Source organism: Salvelinus fontinalis, chromosome 23 (assembly GCF_029448725.1).
Source record: "Salvelinus fontinalis isolate EN_2023a chromosome 23, ASM2944872v1, whole genome shotgun sequence".
NCBI lineage: Eukaryota > Metazoa > Chordata > Actinopteri > Salmoniformes > Salmonidae > Salvelinus > Salvelinus fontinalis.
The window spans coordinates 44,018,125-44,039,957 of NC_074687.1; the positions used below are offsets into that span (position 1 = coordinate 44,018,125).

General features: G+C 43.3%; 1 protein-coding gene across 1 annotated transcript; it reads right to left on the reverse strand.

The window, feature by feature from the left end:
- Positions 1-9,399: 9,399 nt before the first annotated feature.
- Positions 9,400-20,964, reverse strand: LOC129821386 (ATP-dependent RNA helicase DDX18-like). The gene is made up of 14 exons (XM_055879014.1): positions 20,799-20,964; positions 17,181-17,366; positions 16,775-17,020; positions 15,446-15,581; positions 13,599-13,699; positions 13,279-13,478; positions 12,973-13,087; positions 12,705-12,844; positions 12,027-12,188; positions 11,277-11,429; positions 11,024-11,137; positions 10,774-10,830; positions 10,373-10,550; positions 9,400-10,148 (listed from the first exon to the last, which is right to left on the reverse strand). The coding sequence occupies exons 1-14, from the start codon at positions 20,902-20,904 to the stop codon at positions 10,003-10,005; spliced, it is 2,040 nt and encodes a 679-aa protein (XP_055734989.1). The 5' UTR covers positions 20,905-20,964; the 3' UTR covers positions 9,400-10,002.
- Positions 20,965-21,833: the final 869 nt, after the last annotated feature.

Genomic DNA, 21,833 nt, shown 5'->3' on the forward strand with positions numbered 1-21,833 from the left:
GTAGGCTAGTCGTTGAATCATCCCCTCGTGATGTGTGTCTTCCTCAATGCCACACACACCCTGCTTTTGTGAAAGACTATAACTGGCTTGTGCCTGAGCACTTGTGCAATTTCTGCCATGAGTTTCCCCATTAGGGAGCTGTAGATAGCTATTTTGTCAATGTAATCGGCTGAGAATGAAGGAATTGGGGAGTGAGTGGCAGATAATAAGAAATGAGTCCCAAGGATAACATAACATTTTGGAGCTGCGAAAATAATATTAAAGAGAAAAATCTTCATTTTGGAGAAAATGCCCCTGAGAATTAAGCTACATTACAAGCCGATTTTCACTGGAAGAATTCTGTTTCCAGGTGTTTCCCACCAATTCCACCCCTGATTACTTAAACATTTGAACTACTCACTGTCACTGAATTGACTAGATATACACTTTAAGTATTCTGGTCAAGGGAGATAAAACTCACACCTACTTGTGTTCCAACAGCATTAATACAAAATCCACCCCTGCCATTTTCTCAAGAAAAGGTGCTCTAAACCTGTTTTAGTCACTGGGCAACACATCTGTGGAATTGGAATTGCACTACACTCCCCTCAGCACAGCAACTCTATAGCCTTTCTCTGTCCAAGCCCTTAGTCATGCTGTGGTGCTTTGAGGCAGTTGAATTATTAGAGCCTGGCACACTCCCCTGCTGGATGTAATGTGCCCCTCACATTCTTGAGGTGATCTCCATACCAACACACTAGCTGACGTTATACCATACAATTTGCAAGACGTTGGATCAACTGTTGTGCAATATCAATGGTTAGCGAGACTCCTTACACGTACAGATTCAGCAATAATGGACATACACTTGACGCTACTGTGTCCAGTCCAGATTTGGAGGCTGCTGAGGGGAGAATGGCTCATAATAATTGCTGGAACGGAGCGCGGATGGAATGGCATCAAACCATGTTTTTGATGTATTTGATATCATTCCACTTATTCCGCTCCAGCCATTACCACAAGCCCATCCTCTCCAAATATGATGCCACCCACCACCGGTGTTTGGCATGCATGGTTCAGGTCTCCGGTCCGAAACAAACACGCTTTAGGTGGAGTTCCGGTTGAATAATGATATGAATATAATCAATTACAACTTTTTGTGTTTGCCTTGTGTAACTAATTCTTTGGAAGAATGAGTTACATGTCAGAGCGGCAAGGCATGATTCAGCAAAAGCTTTGTGGTGCCCTTCACCATCACCACACAGAGTGTACCGCTGACTCATGCTTGCAACTACCGTCCATGTGTTTTTGATCATGTCTGTTTGCTGTGTTGTTCTTTGATGTTGTGATGATGGGCTGTGAAAATCATTTGCCTATTTGAGGACAATAAAAAGGCTGTGTTGACAGCACACCTATTAGCGTTCCAGCACACCTATTAGCGTTGCTTTCAATTAGCGTTGCTTTGCAGTTCCATCACTGAACATCCTACAGTAATTAAGTTCAGCATTCAACTTTCCCAGCATAATTACTCTTTCATTCCTAGTGCTATGAGGAAGTGAAGCCAGGTGCCTGTGTTTGTGGGTCAACGTAGTCTACCGTAGTACCTCGGAGTTCAGTTTCAAAGAGCTGCATTTGGTTTATAACTGATTGAAGCAAATGGACTCTTAAAGACACACTCCAGCTATTTTTTTTAACTTTTCCTGTTGAAAAACAATTCCCCACATATAAATACAGTAATGTACACATACTTAAGGCTAAACAAATATGTTTTGAACAACAAACATTTTGGGACACAAGTGCAAACTTCATGAAGTAGGCCTTACAAGGAGTTGGTCCGATGGTTCCCTCTGTCATCAGCCTCCCCCTTGCTTGAGGAGCAATAGAGAAAAAATAGGAAAGCCTCCCCCTTGCTTGAGGAGCAATAGAGAAAAAATAGGAAAGCCTCCCCCTTGCTTGAGGAGCAATAGAGAAAAAATAGGAAAGCCTCCCCCTTGCTTGAGGAGCAATAGAGAAAAAAGAGGAAAGCCTCCCCCTTGCTTGAGGATCAATAGAGAAAAAATAGAAAGCCCCCCCCCCCCACTTGTGCCATGTCATGAGGATACATGGACGACCTATTGAGATGTGCTGTTGTTAAGTAAATCAGGTGATAAATGAGCTAAAAAGGAGACTGGAGTAGGACCTTAAAACAGGTCATCCATGTGTGGCAAATTAACATATGTAAAACACAATGGTTGGGAGGAACAGTTGCTTAAGGCAATGGCATAGAAATGCAATCTGCCCTCCTGCACTGAAGTTGTTATTTTGGGGAGGTTATTTTACATGTATAGTTTAGTCCAATCTTCTTTTTGACATATGTATTTTCTCTCTGGTTGTTGCATGGTTATGAATGGAACAGTACAGTTTGTTTTGCAGGGCTCTTCTAAGGTAAAAAAAAACTTTAGGATACAATCGGATGTGTTCAAATGGGAACATGTGTCCTCACTGCCCTGCAATCGTGCACGCACCACTGCTCGGGGGATAAGGCAACAGATTCCCGCCTAGGAGCACCTCAGCTTAGTGTATTGGGTCAAGGGGGGGACGACACACATTGCGATGGCGGGCTGTTGGGTATTAAGGGGGATGGGTGTGTGCCTGGGCGGGCTTTGTGAGGGGGGATGGGGGCGTTGGTGGTAGTCAGCAGGGCGGTTGATGATTCTCCTATTTCAGTCCAGGTCCCTTTGCATCGTCACCTTGCGCACGCAGGCACGCACGCACGTACGCACAAACCAAATATGGTCGGGTTACAGTTGCAATTGTGCATGGTGGGGCACACAAAAGAGCCCACAACCCATTAAGGGAAGAGGGGTACTGGGTTGCCATGGAAACAGAGAGCTCTATCCCTAGAACAGATGGTAGGGGGTTAGGGTGATCAGGCTGGTTTAAGTGGCGGCAGCCAAAGATGATTATCACTTAAGTTTCCCTCCTAAACTAGAGCTTCTATGCTGGCCTTTTTTTTTTACAGTGTGCCCTTCAAAAACATACACGAGTCATAAGCCCTATTCGCACGGGACTGGTATTACTATAGAACTGGTTATGTAATTATTACCCCCAGCAGGTCGATCCGGACCGGATTAGTTTTACCAAACTGCCCCCTGTCATTCTTTGTTTTTCTCATTCAATATTGATCGTTATGACGAAGCCTGGACGCTGTCCTAGGCGTGAAGATATTTAAATTTGTCTCGGGATTGCCTAATATTGGCTTTCAGTTAAAAAAAAAGTCTAAATAATATCAATAAGAACCATGAACTGTATGCAGACATTTAATTAACTGACATATTTGACAATTGATCAATTCATTGGCACAATATCATCCGTTTAAAGAGAAATAGGCACTGGGAAAGATGATATATGACAAAACAGATCATTCATCTGTGGGCTACGTGCATAGCACTTTGTTTTAAGCATCAATTTGTTCCCCATGTTCTTAACCAAACTGTGTGCCGCACCTGTTAAACTGTAATATCTCTCAAAACACAGAGGTGTCGATTCGCATGGGATGTATTAGCAGAGGACCTGGGAGTTTGCCGAAAAACAGTATGTTTTTGGGGCTGGAATAATAACCAAATTAAAATGACAAAAATTACGGATGTGGTGTTTTGTGCTCGTGCACGAAATTCCGTTACCCGACCTTCCCAGTAAAACTAATCCCGACCGAATAGGGCTATAGTTCACTCAAATGACAAGATGATGTTGTTAATCCATGACAATCCTAATTGCCAATTGTTGATTGACACATGCAGCTTTTCAGTGCATATGTCACTTGAGAATGAAGTGTCCTGACTCCTGGCCCTAATACGGAAGTATTGCAGGTGACATGGACACTTGGCAATTCCATATTGGCTAGAATGCTGGATACTCTACCTGCACAGTGGAGCGTCAGTTTGTGGAGAAGATACCGTTATTGAACGCAGCACGGAAGACTAGCCATACTGAAAGGGACTTATTCCCTGTCTGCATATTCAGCTTGGGTGTGTTACTTTTTTGTGTGCGTCTTACCTACCCGACTTCTTGTTGCTCCTCCTTGACTGCCCCTGCGCTGTCCTGTTGTTACTGAGGACAGGACAGCTGATACAGTGTATCTGTCCCCAACCCACTCCGACGACAGACCACCATGAATCGCTGACCGTCTCCATTGCCCTATCAACTGTAGCTGCCACCTGCCCGACAATGCTCTCTAGTCCTGTAAAAAAAAGTGACGACAAAATACAATTTTTTTGGGTACATATTACTTCTTAAACTTTGCATGAGCATCTTCTCTGCTGCTTGACCTTGATTGGAACTTGGGGTTGCAAATGTATTTAACCGGGATGCCCTATAACATATCAGTATGTCAACCTCACTTTCAAGCATGACTGTTTTTGTTTGATCTACCCTATGCCCTGACAAACTGTATAGGCCCCCCTAAAGACTGTACATTATTTTTGGGATGTAATAAAGGTTATTTGTTCTCCCATCAACCTATTGTATGTCTTTATTTCAACTCACCATCAAAACAAACGAGGACAGCTGTTAATCAAATCAAATGTATTTTTAGAGCCCTTATAGCATCCGCAGATGTCACAAAGTGCTTATACAGAAACCCAGCATAAAACACCAAACAGCAAGCAATACAGATCTAGAAGCACAGTGGCTAGGAAAAACTCTTGAGAAAGGCAGGAACGTAGGAAGAAATCTAGAGAGAAATCAAGCTGAGGGGTCAGCAGTCCTCTTCTGGCTCTGCCCGGTGGAGATTATAAAAGTATATGGCCATTAAGGCCAGATACTATTGGAACGGATTAGACTACACTTCAAGGCTCAGGAAACTTGGGGCAATAAAAGATGGCCTGGTGCCCCCCCCCCCCCTATATCCCATCTGGGCTTAGCTGAGTAGATTCACTGTTCTCCCAGTAACTACTCCCACAGAAACCACACTGAACAAAAACATAAACGCAACATGTAAAGTGTTGGTCCCATGTTTCATGAGCTGAAATAAATCATTCCAGAAATGTTCCATATGCACAAAAAGCTTATTTCTCTAAAAAGTTGTGCACAAATTTGTTTACATCCTGTTAGTGAGCATTTCTCCTTTGCCAAGATAATCCATCCACCTGACAGGTGTGGCATATCAAGAAGCTGTCTGCTTTGCTTAATACAAGGAATTTTTAAATGATTTTACTTGTACTTTTGATACTTATGTTGTGAAATTAAGAATATTACTTATTGGATATTGCTGCACTGTCGGAGCTAGAAACACAAGCATTTTACTACACCTGCAATAACATCTGCTAAACACGTGTATGTGACCAATAAAATTTGATTTGAGTAATTGAGAGCATGGCAAACTAATTGTATCACAGTATCAAATATCAATCGGGGCTGGCTTTTTTTTCTTTTTTTTTACCGTTATTTTACCAGGTAAGTTGACTGAGAACACATTATCATTTGCAGCAACGACCTGGGGAATAGTTACAGGGGAGAGGAGGGGGATGACTGAGCCAATTGAGGCTTGAGGCTAGTGTGTGTGTTAGTGATTCGAAGTGATGTTTTCTCTCCTGCAGCTGGCGTGTGTCTATTCCGTCTGGGCTGTCCCCTCATGCCTAGTCAGTGATATCAACAATTTAATCCCAGAGGAGTGGCTGGTTGGAGGGGCCCCGAGAAGGTTCTCATTACGCCATGGTGCATATGTGTAAACCTTTGAACCAGAAGCTCCAAAAACACAATCCTCAAATCAAAACAGTTTAAAAGCATTTTGTTTTGTGTGTGTGTGTTAACTTAGAGGGGTAGCAATGTCCTCTAAAACAAATGAGATGGAAGTCTTAGTCGTGTTTTTCATATGTACTTCGGAGTGGCAATTGTCTCAGGATGCCTTGGAGAGAGAGTGCATGACTGGGTGTGTTTGTGTGGAAACATTGATGGTTTCCATCTGGCCCATGGCGGGTGGGAGAGGGCTTTTGGGCTGGGGTTGGATACTACTCGTGTGGTTTTAAACGAGTGGTTTACCAGTGCAAGTACGAATGACGACTGAGACAACCAGAAGCAACTGTATCGATTTGTTTTATATTTTAAAACATAATAATAAAACTGGGCATACATTTTTTTTTGCTATACTATTTGGGTGCAATTAATTACCAAACAATACTGTATTGCTTATTCTTACAAGTTGCTTGATTTCTCATCTCATCAGCGGACACACGTAGATGTGCATCACCTACGGGTCCTGGGTCTTGTTTTGCAATAAAAAAACGAAATTGTTGATAAAGGTACTGTGGAGTTAAAACCAGCACACCTGGACCCCAGAAATGTGGTACTGCGAAACGAAATACAGCGTTCGTTAACATTATATGGGAACCTGTAGTGTGGTTTTGTCTGCCTTTTATGAGTCAAATCATGAAAGAGTGAACAGATAGCTGCTTATCATTAAATGGTTTGAAAGTGAAATGCACTCAGATTTAAGAGGTTGCTTGTGCACTGCGGTTGTAGAGTACCAATTGTTTCTTATGTTAAACGTTCAGCCGTCCTCGAACTGGTCGCGTTGTGCAAAAGTCCTCCCTCTTCAGTGTGCTCATCTGGCAGAAGACAGCCAACCGGTCATTTCTGAGAAGACCCAAATGCTCTCCCTGACATTAGATATGAAATAAAAACATGTCAGTACAATAGGGCTGTAACGGTCCTGGAATTTTGGGTGACGGTTAATGGTCATCTAAATGACTGCGGTCATTATAATAACCGTTAACAAAAATTCAAGATGCGCATTTCCTTCTCTCCTCCACTCCTGACTGCATGTGCTTCTGCTGCAGGGGGAGGGGTCATTGTCTAGGCAACCAAAGACTTACAACACCGTGCTTGTTTTAGCAAGGAACAAAACAACGTTTCTCCACATTGTAGAGCCCATGTTACCGTAGAGTCCATGTTACAGCAGTGCAGAAACAGACTCAACCACACGAACGCCTGGCTGTCCCGTCTTCAGTCAGCTGTTCTTGCCCCACAAAATGTTTTATACAATTTTACAGTCTTCATCCATAAACATTGGTTACATGGTTGTACAGTAATTGTGTCAGCCCTACGAGTACAGTGCTTTTGTGTACGAGGGTTTCCACTCAGGACCACCCCCATTAGATAATGGTACTTTCACATGACAAGAGTGTAAGAGGAGGCCGTTGGGGGGTGGGACTTGACCCCAACAAAGCCTTCTATGGAGGTCAACCCTGCCCTCCAGCTCCAAACCCCCATCTTCATCTGGACTTCACAGCACCATCTACAGCAGCACCAAGAGATACATCATTCGGTTGTCATACAACCAACCGGTCAACGATTTGAAATGGTCAACAGAATCTCATTATGAGACTGACCTACCTGATAGGGTCCTTAACACTGTCCTAAATCACATTAAAAAGGAAAAGTTGTCTCAAGCTATAGACAAATGTGTGGTCAGTGTCAAAGGCCACGTCAGGAGAGTGTGACATACAATGCAAGCCGATGTGTAAAGTGTCTACTGCTTTGTTTAGAAGGCGGCTGCCAGGGATTTCAACTCATTGTGCTGCCCATATTGACATGGGAACCGCTCTAAAATCTGTTGAGTGAAAACATTACTTCAGTCGCAAGTCAAAGTTGTGTTGCTCAATCTGGGGACAACTGACTGGAACAGATGGGTAAAAGCTAATGGAGCTGCTGGGCTGTGGCTCCTTAGTAGTGACAGTGTGGTTGTTTTCCATTGGCTGCCTCTGCAGAACTGGTGCAGCAACTGCAGATATGCCACCTGTCACAAAAAGAGGCCTGGGAACAAAACTGTCACAAAAGGACGAGGAACTTTACTCATCTCATTGTGGAACAGCCGACTACTTTAATTAGCTAAATAACACGATCATGCTTGGCGTTTGCAAATTTTGGGAGATTGGAAATGATACTGTGCCAGGCAAACAAAAAAAAATATTGCAATACAGTTATGTATTTGACCCAGGTATAGTATTGTACAATGACAGTTGTTAGAAGGTCTTACTTGTAATACTACCTCTCAACTCTTCCTTATACGCATTTCTCAAACATTCAAATGACACAATGTTCTTCAATCTTTTGAGTGGGCATGAGCTGAACTTAGTGAGTGGTATCGTAATGGCTGAAGATAGTTGGTCCATACACGTCTTTGCCAGTATGAAAGAATTACGGCATGAAACTTAGGAAAACGAATCAAAACAGATGCCTGAACCGTGTCCATATGAGACATAGATTCCGCTCTGCATACATTTTTGGTAAGCCTCGTATGCCAGATAGTGACAGGCTGAACTTGCGTCTCATGATTTGGCTGGCAGCTGCATGAGGGAGAGAGTGTGCACTATTAGAACAGGATGCTTCCTGCCCAACGGCTTCCCTCGTGGTACTGTAATCTTAACTGCACAGACCAGTAGCACCCAACAGTAGTAGGCCTATTGCAACATTTCCTTATTGTTCCCACTTTAAAGAAAATTACAATTTATAAAGGCTTTACATAGCATGCAGTCTTCCTAAGCACTCCCCAATGGACATACTATTTACAGTAAGGTTCACGCCCAACAACTACTATTGTCAATGGAAACTCAGTCTGACTTGCAAGTCGTTACATTGTAGGTATAATATAAAACATGTATGCCACAGGCTCACTGTATCATGGATGTAACACCGTTGCATCAAAACAGGAGTGATTTGATGGTTTATGACATTGATGAAGGCAAACCATCATGTGACAAGGGCAACTATAAGAGGGAGACGGGAGGGTAAAAGTCAGACAAATGTAATGAAACAGGAACCAGTTATGGCTTATGCCCTCGCCCCTAATGGCCGCGCTCCTCTGCTCAGACATTGCCGACGCGCGCCAGAACTTTCAATCAACGGATAGGTCATTTATGTATCAGCTTACCACGTTATAGCAACCTGGTGCCCGACAGCAGTCGATGTGGCACGCAACCATTGGTTGATGAATGCGACGTGCGAGCGTTCCAATGCAACCGTTATCTTATATTACTCACACGTTTGACCCTAAGCATGATGGGATGTTAAATGCTTACTTAACTCAGGAACCACACCAGTGGAAAAACCTGCTTTCAATACCTTGTATCCCTCATTTACTGAAGCGTTGTCATTATTTTGGCAGGTACCTGTACATCACACCAGTGCTTGAATACACCGCCCCCATGTGGAACTCCCCTGTCACTACCACCATTTGCTCAGCAGGCAGGACCAGCTCTTCAATGCTGTGATCTGTTACTGAAATTCAGAAAACAGTGTGCCATTACCTTTGTTATGGAAATTGGTTGCAATACCTTACCTGTAATTATTGAAGGTCACAAGTGCACTAAAACTTAGTCCTGTGTTAATACATTGTGCCTGTAACTGAAAGGGCTCCATAAATAAAAAACGTAAACAAATGGGAAGGGTTTGCCAACAGTGTGGGTGTTATATTTCTTTTTTTTAATTGGCCAGTTGAGGAAAACAATGCAAATCAATGTATAGTTCTGCATACTCATATCAAAGAGAATCCACAGTAAAAATCCACATCTGCTGTGAGGAAAGGAATGCAAGGGCTGTCCTCAGAACAGTATGAGCGGTATGAGCCCACTACAAATACAAAATACCTGTTCAGAGAAAGACAGGCTGAGACATTGGAGCAAAACAATTGAACCCCTTACAAAAGACTAGTTGTCACTAGTTACCACAGCAACAAAGTCAAAATTGGCTATATTGTAAAAATGAATGAATACAAAAATTTGCTATTAGTCTTAATTTAAAGGTTAGGCATAAGGTTAGCAGTGTGGTTAAGGTTAGATTTAAAATCTGATTTTAAGAAAATAAATAAGCGAGGTTTATGTCTTTGTGGCTGTGGTAACTAGTGACGACCCAACAGGCCAGACTGGTCTATCACACACAAATAGGGAGCGAGACACGATGCCCAGTACAGGCTAATAGATCGGTCTCTAGATAGAGAGTGAGTCCAGGTCAGGAAGCCATTTTGTAGTGTCCCCCAAGGACCGCAGGCTAGCGAGAGAATTGCCTCTTGTCCCCCTTGCCTTTGTTGACGTGCTTGAAGATCTTGGCTTTGTGAGCGGGCTTGCCCTTCTGGTAGCCGAAGCCGCCGCCCCCACCCCTCTTCGTCATCTTCAGTCCTCCTTTGCTGTGGACGTCTGGAGCAGAGTGCTGGGTTAAAGGAAACACTGTACTGAACCGACCAATTAGGTAATGATAAATAAGTACACTATAATTACTATGTATCATTCTTTTAAAATCATAAACAGATGGGATAAGTTTACAAAAGTCACGACCACAAATAGATAAACCAAGGCGACGAAACACTTTGAACGACATCGGTGAAAGTACGCTTAGGTTGTCGTGGCAGGAAAAAGGATACTGAGGTCGACGTAGGGAGCCACTTTGAAGCCGAAGGAGAGCGCCACCATGGGGAGGTTGAGCGTGTTGACGCTGTAGATCGCTTTGAGCGAATGAGAGTCGTACGCCCGCACGTAGGACTTGTAGGCCTCCTGGGCCGACTTGTGCAGGTAGTAGTTCTTCTCAATCAATTTCTCCAACTTCAAAGAACAAAATGTGAAGACCTTTGTGTGAATTTGTCAGTGGGATTTTGAGGCTTGTCAGATAATTGCCCTAAAGTCACAGAAGCTAACTCCTGTTCATAGCAGGATGTCTATCATTTGACCATGTCAATTAATTAGCCGCTGTAGTCCACTATATCACAGACGTTACGTCATTTAGCTCTGGTTCACATGCAGAAATAAACGTGGACGCATGTCTTACCTGACCCTGGATATCGGAGATCTTCGCCCAAGAGAATTCAAACTCACTCAAAGGAACCTGAGGCAGGAGGGAAACAAAATGTGACATTTCCTTTTCAAAACATAATTCACCACTGCTGAAAGATGGCTAATCAGCCGCATTTTTTTCTTGTTTTGCTGTTAAGAGCTGGGTTGAGGCAAGGTTAGAGATGGTTGGGTTAGGGTTAGAGATGGTTGGGTTAAGGTTAAAAATGGTTGGGTTCGGGTCTTACCTTGGCCTGTTTGAGGAAGCGCAGGAAGCCCAGCTCCTCTGGCCTTAGGATCAGGAGGGCGTGGCCTATGCCGTTGATCCCGCGAGCCGTTCTGCCCACCCTGTGGATGTATTCCTAGGATAAGGAAGAGGGAAGAATGAGGGAAACAAACGTTAATGCTTCACTGAGGCATTGGCTGGAGATGCTTATAGACCAGGGATTATTACTCAATAGCGGCAAAGATCCATAATAAGTGCGTCTCAAACGTAGGTACCTTGGGGTCATCTGGGGGGTCATACTGTACGATCCAGTCCACCTCGGGGATGTCCAGGCCTCTGGCCGCCACGTCTGTACACAGCAGGATGCCAGAGTCGGCGTTACAGAACTGGAAGAAGGTGGTGGTACGCTTGGTCTGCTTCTGCTTCCCCTGAGAGATCAAAGAAAAACGGTTGATTAGACGTCAGCCACAGACAGCATTACCACATAGGATAAAAAGCCACTGATGAAGCACACAGAATTTTACACTACATGTTCGTGTTAAATCCTACAGCGCAAGATCTGGTCATATCATAAGATGTGTTATAGTGGTACAAGGCCTTAAGACCCAAGTGTGGATGTACCAGTTGTCTCCACAGCAGACCCATGAGAGAGAGAATGCCTTGTGGGGGCAGACTGGGGATCAATGTAGCAGAACTCAAATTGAGCCAGATAATCATCCGAAGACTACTGACACAGAGTGTAGCCTGCAATCTGTTGCTTGCCTTGGAACTACATTGTTGTTAGAGACACTGAGATTAATCATATTTTAGAGCAGGCGTAATTAATCACCAGTGATGTATATGGGTTGAGTGTCTCTGACTCAAAGGGCTCCAAATAACTTCCCGAAGCAAGCTAATAAAGTGAGCCAGGTCAGTTTCAGCCGACACTAAAACACACGAACAGTCAGAAACGGGGAGGTACTATTTGAACCTTTCCTAGAGAAACCCATTTTTTTGTTCTGCTAGACTGAAAGGTGACAACTCACGTGGATGGCCATGACGGGCAGGTCGATGTAGTTGAGCAGCTCGTAGTGGAACTTGACCGACATGCAGGAGGAGAAGAACACCATCAGCTTCTTCTTGCGGTTCTTCTTCAGGAAGGTGAAGAGCAGCATGAAGCGCTTCTCAGACGGACACACCACGTAGCCCTGGCAACCAAGACAATGTTTACACATCAGACCACGTATCCCTGATGCACCAGAGAAAAGCAGAGAATCACATACCTGTCAAGTGCATATTGTAATTGATGTGTGAGGTTGAACTATAACCTTTCCGTGGTGGAGACATGGCAGGGTCTCAAACCACCCCACTTCTATCTAGCAGCCACTACAGGAAAGGACAGAGCCACTACAGGAAAGGACAGAGCCACTACAGGAAAGGACAGAGCCACTACAGGAAAGGACAGAGCCACTACAGGAAAGGACAGAGCCACTACAGGAAAGGACAGAGCCACTACAGGAAAGGACAGAGCCACTACAGGCCAAACCTCGCTGAACGGCCTGTCTGAATTTGAATTTCGGCTCTCCATAACCAACTGTCAAGACCACTAACAAAAAAACAAACATTAAAGCTTTGCTACTTTCCGTTAATGTCTTGGGGCAACTGAAGGCAAAGCACTGAACTTATTATAGTCACACTCTGCAGCAGCGAGTCGTTTTGTTTACCTGTTCCAGGCCGTCCACGGTGGCGTTGTCCTTGTTGTCGTCCACGCCCACGTAGAGGGGCTCCTTCTTCAGGGAGATACGGGCCAGGTCCTCCACCTTACGGGTCTGGGTGGCCGAGAACAGCATGGTCTGCCTCCGCTCTGAGGAGCAACGCACGATGTTAGACACGGGGAGTTCGACATACACACACACACAAGACAAATAGCAACATCAAACTCCATGGTACGGCATATGCAAGGTTGGTCATGGCCATGGTGTGGGTACATACTCGGCAGGAGTTTGATGATCTGTTTCAGTTCCTCCTCGAAGCCGACCTCCAGGATACGGTCAGCTTCGTCAATGATTAGACACTGGAGGTTCTTATACATGAAGCCGGCAGTATTCTACAGAGAGCAAGGGGGTGGAGAGAAACAAATGAGAGCCAGGACTAAATGCAAAAATCCTTCTGTAAAATAAGTAACCTACACCGGAAAGTTATACAATCTAATCCTTTGTCAAAATTACCCTGGTCCCCACGGACAGAAATGTATGAAAAGGATTTTCATAAATGTACTGTTCTCATCATCATCATTACCTGCAGGTGGTCCAGCAGTCTGCCGGGTGTGGCCACGATGATGTTGACACCGTTGGCCAGCCTCTGGGCCTCGGCCGTGCGGTTGCTGCCGCCCATGATCAGGCCAAAGGTGTGCACGTGGTGGGTCATCAGCTCTTTCATCACGCCATACGTCTGCATGGCCAACTCGCGCGTTGGGGACAGGATCACCACGCCCGTACCTGGGGATAGTGGGGAAGCAGGGTTGAGTCTTTGGCCAGGTCTAGACTCTATACCTTTGATGTTAGCAGAGCTAAAAAAGACTAGCTGTGGGGCAACATATTTATCTTTACTAATCTTACCGTTCCTGGGCATGAATTTGAGTTTGTAGATGAGCTCGATGGAGGGGATGAGGAAGGCCAGGGTTTTACCACTGCCAGTCTTCGCAGCAGCCAGGATATCTCTAGCAAAATTCAAAAGCGCAAAGGACGTCATCGATCAAGCAACATTACTCAGTTTATTATCAGTCCTATAGGGCTGATTCTAGGATGCCATTTGGCAACTTTTGGTGGTCCTGGATAGGGCTGTCGCGGCGACCATATTATCGCCACACCAGCAGTCACAAGTCATGAAAGCAGTTATTCTGTTGGTCACAGTAATCTCATCCAAATCTGCGCAAATAAATGGCATTGATGGGTAGCCTACCAAACTTGCTAACGGCCCTCGCTAATGGCCTGGTTCTCAGTGCTCCATTAGCCCTCTAAATCGCTCTCTAACTTCATGATTGAATTGGAATAACATGAATGAGGACAAATGGTAATGGGGTTTAGAGGCCCTGTTTCAAAATGTTCACGGGAAAGCACCGGACCCAATATGCATATATTTAAAATCCGCACCGAAATAACCTAAAGGACAACCAAACCTGTCCCCTTACGGACCCGGTCTGTTCCGAGTGAAGGAAGCAACAGAAAAGCCAATTGTTTGGCTGATTTATTAAACTGGAGCTATGGACAAAGGGAGAGAGAGGCACAGAGCGAGCAGCTGTAGGCTACTTGGGAGCGGAGGTCGTGTGTGTGAATGTGTAGGTAAGACACGGGAAGCTCAGAGCAGGCAAGGAGGGAGAGACCGCAACGACTTAACTTCTTGCTAGTTATTTATCATCCCATCCGGTTACATATTACCCGTCTTGACTGCATCAAACCGAGAGAAGCTAGCTAATTGAGGCTAAGTGCGCTCCTCACCGTCCTACAGTTAGGTTCAAGTTGTATTAGTGGTACATCCAGGATACGCATGGTATAGATCGTCCAACGAAACGCTTACTTGCAGAATCCTTCAACAATGTAACAATAAGAAATGATAATACAAACACAGTAGATGCCAGTAGAATAGAATTAAGCAATAACGCCCGAGGAGGTGTGGTATATTTTTATTTATTTATTTCACCTTTATATGGCCAATATACCACAGCTACGGGATGTTCTTTTGTGCAACGTGGAGTGTCTGGACACAGCCCTTAGCCGTGGTATATTGGCCATATACCACAAACCCCCGAGGAGCCTTATTGCTGTTATAAACTGGTTACCAACGTGATTAGAGCAGTAAAACTAAATGATTTGTCCTACCCCTGGTATACTGTCTGATATACCATGGCTTTCAGCCAATCAGAAATCAGGGCTCAAACCACCCAGTTTATAATAGGTCTGGTAGCAACGGTTGTGATGCGTTTAGCATGAATGTATGTGTGTACATGAGTGAGTTTATGTTCATACACACAACTCCATTCAGATTACAGCCTAAATAGCAGCCTACCTGGTTGGCTTTTGATCATTGTAGCCCTTCTCGTTTTCTTTTTAATTCCATCTCCCATTGATTTGCCACACCAGCAGAGCCGCAATTGTCCCTGTCCACCCCCCCCCCCGCAGGAAGCACAGAGTCGAATCCTTCAGCCCATGTTTTGATTTCTAAGACATTCACACGTTTATAGGCAGATCATAATGAAATAATTGATTTTATTGATGCTAAACATGTTCATGTTAATTAAACGGTCAATCACTAGGAGAACAGCAGTCATTTGCATTACAATGATGGGCTGACAAAATGTCATGACAGCCATGCCCCGAGTCTTAGAAGGATTTTACAGAGCCTAGTGTCAGTCAACCTTGTAGAGGACAATTAACAGGTGGAAATTCTGGCTAATTATTAGGCTTACCTTCCCTCCAGTAGGGGGCGGATGCTTTTGTGTTGGATCTCGGTCATGTGGTCAAAGCCCATCTCCTTCACAGCCTTCAGAGTGTTCTCACTCACCAGAGAGGCTAAAGAGGCAAACGATGTGTCCTCAAACGCACCTGGGAAACAGAAAACAGAGTTCAAACCTGCATGGGTTTTGGCATAGAAGGGCTCTAGTCTAGCACAGCAAGTAGACCCCCCTCCCCCCAAAAAGGGTCTCAACTTACAGGGTCAGGGTCTCAACTTACTGTTGGAAGTAAGATCAGCTTTAATATTGCAGATATATTGTGGCTTCCATTAATGTAAATGTCAAACATTTCCAATCCACCATATATATTTTTTGTAAATATCTAAGTATTCAGAAGCCCTTGACTTTTCCCACATGTTGTTAGGTTACAGCCTTATTCTAAAATGTATGATTGATTTAATAAATCAACACTTAGGCTTCTACTTCAAGCTTATAGATACTATACACATTTTACGGACAGTATATTTTACATTCGTTGTCTTGTTATTTTTAGTCCCACCCTTCAGCTCCACTCAACCCCTCCCATCTATCTCTGAACACCATCCAGTTGATTTCTATTTGACATATATTTTTCAACTGTGCTGTTACAAAGTTCTGAACCTTTCTATTCTCGTACTTTCTACAGATTGTAAATTAAAGAAAATATTTTGCTGGTGTTATGATATTATTGATTGAGACTTTTTAAAAATCCCCCAGCAGTGCTATTTACAGAAGAAGAATTGAAGAATTGCAACATTTACCTGGAGCTATCTAAACTTAGTAATCATGTTCAAATTACCCACAGATTTTGTAGGTCATAAACTGCAAACATTTCTCTCCACCCCATGGCAAAACGAGAACTGCATGAAATTAGTAATACAATTGTAATATCTTTGCTCTGCCCCATGGCAAAATGTGCAGAATTGCACTTCCTTTAAAACTATATATATTATTAATCTATCTCCACTGTTAAGAGGTGGGCTGCTAAAATGGTTTGCTCACAACGTGGTGGTGGGGTGCACATATGGTTACGCAGACTTGCGAGCAACTGTAGTCCCTCATGATCAATTCAGTTTATTTGTGGCCCCCACCCCCATCCTAAAGTAAAAGACCATGGTTACCAAGCAGGTCATGGATAAAATACATATGTGTATGCTTGCAGAGGCTAAATTGTAAATAGTTCATGGCCCATATCTAATACTGAGAAATTACCGCTACAGATAACATTCACAGTTGACAAGGCTAACATTTTGTAGTGTAAAGGCCTCTGGTTGACCTATGTCTATGTCATTGAACATTGAATACCTGTCAAGCCAGTTGGGAGCTCTGGTCCATCTTCCTCCTCCTCATCATCCCCAAGCTTCTCTCCTTCCCCCCCATCTTCACTTCCCTCTTCATCCTCCTCCTCTCCAGTCACTGTCCCTTCAAGAGGCTGTGTGGGTTTGTCTGTGCCCTGATCAGCATCCTCCCCAGTCACAGTCAACCCCCTCTCCTCCTCCATATCCTCATCCTCATCATCATCTGCCTCGTCCTTCTTGGCTTTTTTCACACCTACGTTAGAACCATAGAAAAATACTTTGACAAGGAAAACATGAAATGAATTGGGAAACAAACACTTAGCCATTTACCCCAGCCTTCTTGAAAGGTGCATAATATTAGAATCTCAAATCCTAGCCACAACAATTAAGAAACGACTGAATAGTAACATTACCTGGCAAATCAGCAGTTTTGAGCTTCCTTTTCATCTTGACAGATTTTTTTTCTGTGTCCACCTTTGCAGACACATTCTTCTGTATTTGTGGCTTCTTTGTGGATTTGGCATTCTGCGACTTTGAAATTGCTGTGGCCCCATGACTCGTTTCATCACAACGCTCCTCTGGAAGTCTGTTCGCGTCATCTGTGAATACGCAGAATAAAAAATAAATACAAATCACATCAACCAGGCAAAGGAGGCCATCATTCAACTAGTAACATTGACTAGCTAGCGAGCAAGCACTACTACAAGCTAGCCCCTTGACAATGACTCGGTTCCATTACCTAACAGTCATTGGATGAAGGCATCTTCTGTAGGGGAGTTTTGCCAAGAGGTGCGACGCTCGGTCTGAGCATTAACATGCATGTTATCGGCGATAAATCATTTTCAAAAAACAAAAAGGTTAAATTGATACACACCTTTATAGAGTTAGGGTTCCCGCACGGGGATATTTCCATATTATAGCACGCTTACGGGAAAAATATGTAAGAGAATGGACTACCTGTGCTAATTAGCTATATGCGTCTCCGAACACCGGTGCAAACGGAAGACAGATGCCACAAACACGTTGTCACTGAAAAATATGGTCGGCGGCAACTGTTAAAACAGTGTACAGTAAGTGTGAATTTGGCATTTGTTTCAGGAAACATACCGCAATTGATAATCAATTCACTTTCAGACAGTATTTGGCTATTTTGGTTTATTGTGATGGTAGTGACGAGTGTTTATGACAATTAGGAAAAAGTGAAACACGTTTTATTATCACCTGAAACATATTTACCCTGTATTGAATGAAAATGTCATACTTTGCAATCTCCCAAAATAAACGCGATCTCTGACGAGAGACAGGCTCTCCCGCCATCTTGCATTACAAACACTACACTCACAGATATAACAATGAGCCAGATATTTCCCCGGGTGTATAAATGTAAAGCATTCGGTTGGCATTTCCACCCACTACCAAATATGGTGATGAGAGGAAGCCCAGTTGCCGGCAGCGGGAGAAGATGAAGCGAGATGGATTTTGGCCAACATTCTGCTCATTTCCACACCAATGAAACATTTGATCGCCATACAGTTCGGTTTCCAAAATGACTGCATTTTGTAGACTTTAACCTTTGCCAAAGTTTCAAACAAATTGCAATCATTCTAAATATCGCAACGGCGAATTTAGTGATTGCACACTCGCATTTCACAGCGTAGGCGTTCTCTAACGTAAATATGCAAATGAATGATAAAATGTGCCAATAGGATCCCACTAGCGCGTGCTTTGGCTCTGCCCACCTCCTTGCCTTTTCTGCCCACTATGACTATTTGCTCCCATTTGGAAACAGGCTCCGGTCCATCTTAGGTTAGTTATAAAAATCACTGCTACACTTGTCCATTCGGTAGCAGGGCAAGACTCCGTGAAGATGATGTAGGGCATAATAAACAGTTGAATTTATGTTTGCTATGTACCCCTTGTAAATGATTGTTCGGTGTTCCTTTTGACTCCTACCTACGGTAGCCACTGTACCTACCTCCTGTTATGTTGGCCCACGAACGCGAGGAGAGTCATAGCTAATACACCCTAGCAGTTTATAAAGCATTTGGCTAGTCTCGTTCTTTCTACGGGTGCGTTCGTAAATTCACTCTGGCTATCTATATCCGATTTCAGAGTGCAGAATAACTGATTCATTTACGAACACGCAACATTCATTGAATATGACTGGTATCAGTAAACGTGTGCAAAAAAACGTAATTTACTTGTTGCCAACAGCATAGTTACAGTCACCAAAGCTCTAGATAACACAAAAACAGCCTAACCAGCTCTGCCAGGGCGAGAAAAATGGTCAATGAGGTGGTCTCTCATTTATGTCTTAAATAAAGGTAAATAAATGTCTGGAAGTAGATGGCAAGCTAGCTAACTTTAGCCAGTTAGCTTGGGTGCTTGACTGTCGTTGTGAGGTCAGAACGGTCATATCAACCCTACTCCGCCAGAACATCCAGTGTGCACTCTGAGCAACACTCACAATGGCAGTCAAGCACCCAAACTAACTGGCTAAAGTTGGCTAGCTACTCCCAGACACAAATGAGAGAACACCTCACTCTGACCATTTTACTCACCCTAGCAGAGCTGGTTGGGCTGTTTTAGTGTTATTTAGGACGTTGGTGACTAACTGCTGTTGGCAACAATTGAATAGCTTTTTTTTGCCAATGTCTACTGACCCTAGTCATATTCAACATGTGTTGCACATATGTGAATTCCTCACCTTGACCACACTATTTGTGTTGCTAAATAAATGTACACATACATGTTATTCAATCATTTCATCTAAACTGCTCACGTATCTGCATAGCCAGGTGCTAAAATCGAACTTGGTTCTATTTATGAAGCAAACTGTTTTTTAGGCACATATACCCACGTGGGTGATTGAAAGCTGAACTGAGGTCCACACTCCAGGTAGTGGTGGTAATGCACCTTACAGTTTGTTGCCAACTGCCATATAAAGTCCAAAGAAGACCTAAGGAGGAAAGATTACTAGAAACTAACAACTAGGTTTACCCTTTTATCTGTGGATTAGTTGTCAGAGTAGAGGACCTTGTGCATTTCAGGTAAAATAACAACCAAATATTTATACCCCAGGACAAATAAACTAGCAAAAGCAAGCTAGCTAAATGTCCATGAATGTTTCATCAGTTTCGACATGTCCCCAAATTAATATAAGTGGTTCAGAGTTCGTTCTGATATTTCAATCTGCACATCCTTATCGCCTCTAGACAAAATCAACATGCGAGCGATGGTGCACGCGTGTGCCTGGTCTTGTCTGCGTGTCCGTTATTCTGCGCCATGGCACACTCAGATGAATGCTCTTAAATCGGAAAAGAGAGCCAGAGTGCATTTGTGAACGCACCGTAAATATACACTTTACTACACATGTTACAATTCCAGTTGTAACAATGCAGTCTTCTGCCAGTTTATCCGCATTACTTGGCGTAGATGCAAGACAAATAGATTTGACATCTAATTTGAAGCGCCGTTGACGCTCGAAGCCCGTCAGTTCTCATTCTCTACCATGAATTCTAATTCCAACGTGTAAAAAAAAACACACTTCCTTCCATTTGGGCTTTAGGCCAATATTGGCTTATTTGGCTATATTACACACAATCAATGTGATCTAAGTAATCTACTTGGCTTATTAATTTACATAACTAAGATATCAATAGTGGAAAGAGCTCTATGTATCAAAACCTGTCATTCATAACAATGTTCAGAAATGACCTAGGATTTGTTTCACTGGCTAATGGCTAAGGTTAGCTAGCTACCAAAATAAACAGTAACGTTAGCCAGCTTAACTAGAAACAAGCTAACGGAATGGATCACGTTATTACAATAGACGATTTAGCTACGTGTATCAACTAAAATGATATGTGATTTCCGAGAGACATCAATCGTTAAAAAGGTTACATATAAAATAAATAACCCCGCAAAACCACGCATCAGACATATAGCTACCTAGCCTTGCTTCGAGGTTGGCTAGCGCGAGTGTCAATACAACTTGTAGACAACGATTACAATACTCGAAAAACAGTTACCATTATCTTCCTCTTGTTTCTGTTTCTTGAGTAGTTTTCGCTCTTTGTTCTTTTCGCTTCTTTTCTGGATTTTCTGCCGAAGAAGCCTCATCTGAAGATCTGCCATGCTTGCAGCTGAGCGCACACACGCGTGTGGAATTCAGGACCCCTCTAGCCTAGACTGTTGCCTGCCTGCCTGCCTGCCTGCCTGACTGTAAATACATAGGACCCTATATAGTTGTCATTCATATTGCCATAATGCAAATCGTCTGTACTATCCAGAGTAGAACGACTGCCCCCTTTCATTGAAGCCATGAAGTTCAAGGCCGACAGGCGTACTCCAGCCTGTTGTATCCAGAAGCAGGATCCCCCACCTCTATTAAATAATAATTTGTTCTTAACTGACTTGCCTAGTTAAATAAAATAAATAAAACATTTGCTATAATGCTGTAAAATTACTTTAGCTTCCTTCCACGCTTACGACGCCATACATGTGGTCGGTTGTGATGTCGATTGGACTTACTGCTAAATTCTCTAAAACGATCCTGGGGGATTTTTGGTAGAGAAATTAACATTCAATTCTCTGGCAATAGCTCTGGTAGACATTCCTGCAGTCAGTATGCCAAATGCATGCTCCATCGAAACTTGAGATATCTGAGGTATTGTGTTGTGTGACAAAACTGCACATTTTTGAGTGGCCTTTTATTGCCCACGGCAAGAGGAACACCTGTGTAATGATTATGCTGTTTAATCAGTTTCTAATGCTGTTTAATCAGTTTATAGATATGCCAAACCTGTCAGGTGGATGGATTATCTTGACAAAGGAGAAATGCTCACAAACAGGGATGTAAACAAATTTCTGCACAAAATTTGAAAGAAATACGCTTTTTGTGTGTATGGAACATTTCTGGGATCTTTTATTTCAGCTCATGCAACATGGGACCAACACTTTTGCATGTTGCATTTATATTTGTGTTCAGTGTAATTCCAACATGTACACGCACGTAAAAATACACTTTTCGTTTTATTTGGGCTTAAGTCAAATATTGGGCTATA

Excerpts from the sequence above, each read along its gene's own strand:
- LOC129821386 (XM_055879014.1), bottom strand. The coding sequence starts at position 20,904 with ATGGCAGATCTTCAGATGAGGCTTCTTCGGCAGAAAATCCAGAAAAGA. Across the intron at positions 15,582-16,774 it reads GCTCCCAACTGGCTTGACAG|GTGCGTTTGAGGACACATCG; the intron begins GTATTCAATGTT and ends TCTGTTTCCCAG. Across the intron at positions 11,430-12,026 it reads TGCCCGTCATGGCCATCCAC|GGGAAGCAGAAGCAGACCAA; the intron begins GTGAGTTGTCAC and ends TTGATCTCTCAG.